General features: G+C 42.1%; 1 protein-coding gene across 1 annotated transcript; it reads left to right on the forward strand.

Moving 5' to 3' along the window:
- On the forward strand, positions 1–4037 carry LOC116009862. Its single transcript, XM_031249033.1, has 6 exons — positions 1–200; positions 343–781; positions 959–2596; positions 2722–2886; positions 2941–3239; positions 3413–4037. Exons 1-6 carry the CDS (start codon positions 1–3, stop codon positions 4035–4037), a joined length of 3366 nt encoding a protein of 1121 aa, XP_031104893.1.
- The last annotated feature ends 2370 nt before the right edge of the window (positions 4038–6407 follow it).

The following is a 6407-nucleotide window of genomic DNA, read 5'->3' on the forward strand; positions in this document are numbered from 1 at the left end:
ATGAGTACGCTGAGCTGGAACTGTCGTGGCTTGGGCAATCCACGTACAGTTCGTGAAGTTGTGGACCTTGTGTCCCGTAAGAAGCCTGAGTTTGTCTTCCTCATGGAGACTAAGGTGGGCCGGTTGCATGCTGAACGGCTCCGTGTGAAGTTGGGATTTGAAGGCTTGTTCTATGTTGATAATGTGGGCCTTAGTGGAGGGTTGGCTTTATTTTGGAGGAAAAATAATACTGCCAGGCTGATTTAGCTTTTCGAGGAATCATATAGATATTGAGGTGAGTGTGGCAGGGTTGGGTGAATGGAGAATGACATGTTATTATGGCTTTCCGGAACGTGGTTGTAGAAGTGCCTCATGGGACCTTCTGCGAACTCTAGCTAACAATTCTACTCTACCGTGGGTGGTGTTGGGTGATTTCAATGACCTCCTCTTCCAGCATGAAAAACGTGGGGGTAATCCGCATCCAGACAACCTGCTTCGTGGTTTCGGGGAGGCTGTGGATGACTGCGTATTAGTCCAGCTGCCAATGCAGGGCTACCAGTTCACATGGGAGAGGGGAAGGGGCTCTGAGGAGTGGATGGAGGAGGGTTTAGATAAAGTTCTTGCACGAGCTGATTGGTGTAGCTCTTTACCGGAGGCCAGTGTGTCTAACATTCTGACTCGCACGTCTGATCATTCTGCCCTCTTTCTGGGGGTTAAGGGGTGTGAGCGGTTTGGTGGAAGTTCTGGCAAGCGGTTTAAATTTGAAATGGCATGGGTGCATGATGAGGGCTGTAGAGAGCAGGTGGAGAATGTGTGGTAGGAGGGCAGAGCGGCTGGTCTGTTAGGCTGTCTCCAGCATTGTGGGGATCGTCTTCTCAAATGGGGGGGTGATTACTTCCACAAGTTCGGTAGTAAGATCAGGAAGATCCGTCATGAACAAGCTTAGTTGAGAGGGCGGCTGGACCCAGTTTCTTTACAGAGATACCAGCATCTTGAAACTGTGCTGTGCCAATTGGAAACTCATGAGGATGCATTCTGGAGGCAGAGGGCCAAACAGCACTGGCTGAGAGGTGCGGATGCTAATACTAAATTCTTTCACAGGTATGCCTCTACCCGTAAGAAGAAGAATACAATTACTAGATTAAAGAATGATTTAGGTGTATGGGTGGAGCATGATGAGCTGAATGATGTTGTGCTCAATTACTTTCATGATATCTTTGCATCTAATGTTTCTACTACCAATTTGGATTCTTTTACTGCATCTATTACTCCTCGTGTAACTCAAGAACATAATACTGCCCTACTTAGACCTTTTGAGTTAGAGGAGGTCAAGGCTGCTTTGCTCTCAATGTTTCCTGATAAAGCCCCAGGTCCAGATGGCATGAATCCGGGGTTCTATCAACACTATTGGGATGTGGTAGGGGGTGATGTCTCTGCTTTTGTGTTAAACTGTCTGAATAGTAGCTCCTTTCCACCTGGCCTGAATGATACAAATGTAGTTCTGATCCCGAAGAAACATCACCCAGAACTGGTGTTTGATCTCCGCCCCATTGCATTATGTAATGTAGTATATAAGATCATGGCTAAGATGGTGGCAAATCGAATGAAGCCGTTTTTGGGAGAGATCATCTCTAACTCTCAGAGTGCATTCATCCCTAATAGGCTAATTACAGATAATATCCTAATTGCTGCAGAGGTTGGTCACTTTCTGAATAGGAAACACTGTGGAGTGATGGGCTGGGGTGCACTCAAGCTAGATATGGCGAAGGCATATGACAGAATGGAGTGGGCTTTTCTCCGCCGGATGCTCCTAGCTCTGGGATTTGCTGAGGAATGGGTGAACCTAGTAATGCTTTGTGCTACCACAGTGTCCTATAATTTTTTGGTAAATGGTAATGCTGTTGGTCAGGTGGTTCCTACGAGAGGTATTCGACAGGGAGACCCTCTTTCACCTTATTTATTCATTATTTGTGCTGAGGGTCTTTCTCTGTTGCTGCAGCAGGCTGAGAGTAGGGGTGCTATCCATGGCTGTAGGGTAGCCAGAGGTGCCCCTCCTATTTCACATTTATTCTTTGCAGATGACAGTTTGTTGTTCTTTAGGGCTAATGCGGAGGAGGCAGGTGTTATTAAGCAGTGCCTTACTGACTATGAGTCCATGACAGGGCAGTTAGTGAATTTTCATAAATCTAGTGTTTGTTTCAGCAGGAATACCACTGTAGCAGATAGAGACGTTGTGGCTTCAATACTGGGTGTTTTGCAGGCTCCTAACTTTGGAAAATACTTGGGTCTACCTTCTTTCATTGGAAGGGAGAAAAGAGCAGTGTTTTCGTACATTGAGGATAAAGTGAAACAAAGAATTAGCTCTTGGACTAAGAAGCTCATCTCGCAAGCGGGGAAGGAGGTATTACTTAAAAGTGTGGCACAATCAATGCCAACTTTTTCTATGAGTGTATTTCTTTTACCAGATTCTGTTTGCTCATCCATTGAAAGAACAATGAACAAGTATTGGTGGGGTACTGGGAACGAAAGGGGCATTCACTGGAAGGCTTGGGATAGACTATACATCCCAAAGAAGTTTGGCGGTTTGGGTTTCAAAGATCTAAGGGCTTTCAACCTGGCAATGCTATGTAAACAAGCTTGGCGATTTTAAACCAGACCTCAGTCACTGGTAACAAGAGTATACAAGGCTAGATATTTCCCCAAAACATCTTTTGTTGATGCTACACTAGGTGGTAATCTAAGTTTCTGTTGGAGGAGCATCATGGCTGCCATGAGCTTATTTGCAGTGGTGTGAGGAGAAGGATTGGTGATGGGAAATATACTCTAATATGGGGTCACCCTTGGTTACCTGATGACCCATCACCAATGGTTCAGACTCCCATGCCAGGTGCACTCAATGGCTCTCTGGTTTCAGGGCTGATTGATCCTAATTCTGGTTCATGAGATCTTTCAATCCTGCAGGATATTTTTAGTGCACCCAATGTTGAGCGTATTATGTCAGTACCAGTTAGCCCACATCACGAGGATTCTTGGTTTTGGTTGGCAGACCCAAAAGGGTGTTATCCGGTAAAAGAAGGGTATCGACGTGTTATGGGGGAGTATGAAATTAGCCCTGGAGCTTATGATAAATGGCTACAATTGTGGAAGATTAAATGCCCTGCTAAATGGAAGATTTTTGTATGGAGAGCTTTATCTAATGTTCTGCCTACCACTACCAATCTAATTTTAAAGAGGGTGGAGATTGATCCAACATGTCCCATGTGTGGCAATTTTCATGAGAATATTATGCACTCTCTAATAATGTGTGACTACTCAAGACTCATTTGGCATGAATGTTCACTGCATATTCCTTCTATGATTTAAGATGATTTTGTTATGTGGTTTGACAATGCCCTTTCCATGCTTAATAGTGAGGAATTATTTGTTGTCATAGCAGTGATGTATTACATTTGGAAGGCTCGAAATCACGCTATTTGGATAGCTACCTTCCGGCGTCGGCTCGTGTGTGGCGAGAAGCAGATTCGGCAGCAGCTGCATGGAGGAGTACTCATTCTCAGCAGATTCCGCCCCAGCCGCCCATGCCCCTGCCTTTGCCGTTGCCGACTGGAGAACACCGATGTTTCATCGACGCAAGCTTTCGGCCTCAAACCAAAACTGCTTCGGTTGGCGCGGTTTTGTTGGCGCACGACGGTGGATTCATAGCAGGGTTAAGTGCGCGGTTTCCCGCCTTTTTTTCGCCACTCATGGCGGAATCATTAGCTTGCAAGGAGGCTTTGTCTTGGCTCAAGAATCGCGGTCTGTCAACTGTGCACATCTTTACAGACTGTTCCACGCTCAGGGATTTGCTTAACTCCCCTCATTCGGAGCTTTTGTCATATGTTGGGTATTCGATTGATGCCGCTAGGACTCTTATGTCATCTTTTATTTCCTGTTTAATTCATTTAGTTCCTAGATCTCATAATAAGGCTGCACATACACTTGCAGCTGAGGCTTTCTCTCATGAGACACCTTTGTATTGTGATTTAATCCCTCCAAACTCTATTGCTCATTTGTTTTAATCTACCTTTCAGGTTTGATTTCAAAAAATATATATAATAGTCATATTATGTTATGTGTAGGATAATAAAATAATAAGAGTTTATTACCGAAATAGTCCCTCGACTATTGTGAAATTACCAATTTGGTTCTCGACAATTTTTTATGACCAATTAAGTCCCTCGACTTTGAAAATTTTAACCAATTTGGTCCTCCGTTTATTTTGCCGTTAAACATCGACACCGATGCAACAATGCATCTATGTTTAAACCATGAGCAATGCGAGAAGGTGTAGATGGGAAACTTTGCTCAATCCGTTGTGAAGGGCGTGGGCAAGGTGGTTCTGAAGATGACTTCCGGAAAGGAATTGACGTTGAACAACGTGTTGTATGTTCTGGAGCTGAGGAAGAATCTGGTGTCTGGCTCATTGTTGAACAAGAATGGATTCCATATGGTGTTCGAGTCATTAAAGTAATTTTTCCTAAACTAGGAATGTTTGTTGGTAAAGGGTATATCACTGATGGGCTTTTCAAGTTCAATGTAATGCTTATTATCATAAATAAAAGCAAAGTTAATTCTTTTTACCTGCTTGAGTCTTTCAATTTGTGACATTGGTTCTCCCATATAATGGGCCATTGAGTCACCATATTTTAACCTTCCACTATCTTGTTAGGTTGGGGTATGAATTGGAGTCTTAGGGGTTAGCGCTTAAGAAGACTTTGCAAAAGAATAGAATTTTACTAAGTATAAGATGCTATAATGAATTATATAATTTCTCATTAATTATAAAGTAGATGCCTTTTTTTTAAAGTGTTCAAAGTGACAGGTTTATCTGAAGTTCTTAACTAGACAATATTATTTTGCATTATTTTGCATATATATATATATATCTATATAGAATTACATTCATGTACAAACACCACTTAAAATACAAACATATGGATTAATTATGGCTGTTGGATCTTGAAGATGGACGGCTGGATGGGTTTTTTCGGTTTTAATTGTTTTTTGTTTTATTTTCTCGCGTTTTTCTTCAGACCAGGTTGTTTTTATTTTTATTTGGGGTATTTTAGACATTTGGGTGGGATACGCGCTTGCTTGATCCGGATGTCGCGTCACTCGCCCATCTAAAGCTAGGGTTTTTGCGATTTTCTCTCCAATAGCTGCTACGCACGTCGTCCATCGCGTTTGTCGGTGTCAAATCTGTTCATCCACGCGTTTCTGCGGTTCTGGGGGAGAACGATGGTCGTCGATGGGGTAATTACATGGAGCAAACGGCGGGGACGACCGGCCAAAGGTGTCAGTTTAGGTATTTTTTTGTCGTTTTTGTGCAATAGTTTGTTTGTTTCTTTGTTTTTGTTTGCCTTTTCACGGTTTGTCGGCTGCGTGTTTTGTATTTATTGTTGTTGTGTGTCGGGTTTGTCGGGTTTGTTAAGAATTTCTCATTGGGGGGTTGTATTATTGTATTCTTGATGTCCTGTTTCTTTTTTTTTTTTTTTGCTGTGAATTTATGAGTTTTCCATTTATTTTAGCCATGATCTGGGGTTGGATATGGTGAGTGCGTAGTGGAATTTAGGTGTGTGCTTACGTGTGATTTAGGTTGAAGTGAAGTTAGGGATTATGGTTTTCGTAAGGTTCATGTTAGTCTGATTAACAGGTGGTGGGTTCGGTCTTGGTGTGGTGAGTTTCGTATTCACGAGTGGGGATTTTGGGTTGGTGCGTATTATGATTCATAGCTTGTGGTGAGTTTCGGTTTGATAAAAGCATTTAGGTAGGAAAGCTCAATTTTTAAAAGCATTAGCCAGTTGCTGCTAATCAATTGAAAGTAGATGTAGAACCATTCAAATTGTGAGAAAAACAAGCAAAGTAATCCAATAAAATCCAAAGGCAGTTATAACATTGTGTTACTCACACATTATTGAATAGGTGGGCCTTTCTTCTGTGGCAATCAAGAGCCTGGCATGATAAGAAAGCAATTATCAGTTTATGATATAGCAAATGTTCGTCCAAAAAATGTGGCCGCGCCTTTCCGTGCGGCCGTGCGGTTTACACCACTCAATGTTAAAAAATACACCACTCAATGTTACGAAATGCACCACAATGAAAATGCATAAAAACACCTCATAGCTTCCCTGTTTCTAATTGTACATTTCTGGACACTGTGAGGTGTATTTTTCCATACCTAGTGGTGTGTTTTTGGTGATGTGTACCTAATAATACATATTTGTGTGGTGCATTTCTTAATATTGAGTGGTGCATTTCTTAATATTGAGTGGTGTAAACTGCACCGACCGCACGGGAAGGCGCGGCAACACCTGACCCTATATATATATATATATATATATATATATATATATATATATATATATATATATATATATATATATATATAT

Source organism: Ipomoea triloba, chromosome 1 (assembly GCF_003576645.1).
Source record: "Ipomoea triloba cultivar NCNSP0323 chromosome 1, ASM357664v1".
NCBI lineage: Eukaryota > Viridiplantae > Streptophyta > Magnoliopsida > Solanales > Convolvulaceae > Ipomoea > Ipomoea triloba.

Bases quoted from the DNA above. Each gene is read 5' to 3' on its own strand.
- LOC116009862 (XM_031249033.1), top strand. From the start codon at position 1: ATGAGTACGCTGAGCTGGAACTGTCGTGGCTTGGGCAATCCACGTACA. The intron at 2,597-2,721 runs GCAATGCTATGT...TGGTAATCTAAG, and splicing joins ATCTAAGGGCTTTCAACCTG to TTTCTGTTGGAGGAGCATCA. The intron at 2,887-2,940 runs GTTTCAGGGCTG...TCAATCCTGCAG, and splicing joins GTGCACTCAATGGCTCTCTG to GATATTTTTAGTGCACCCAA.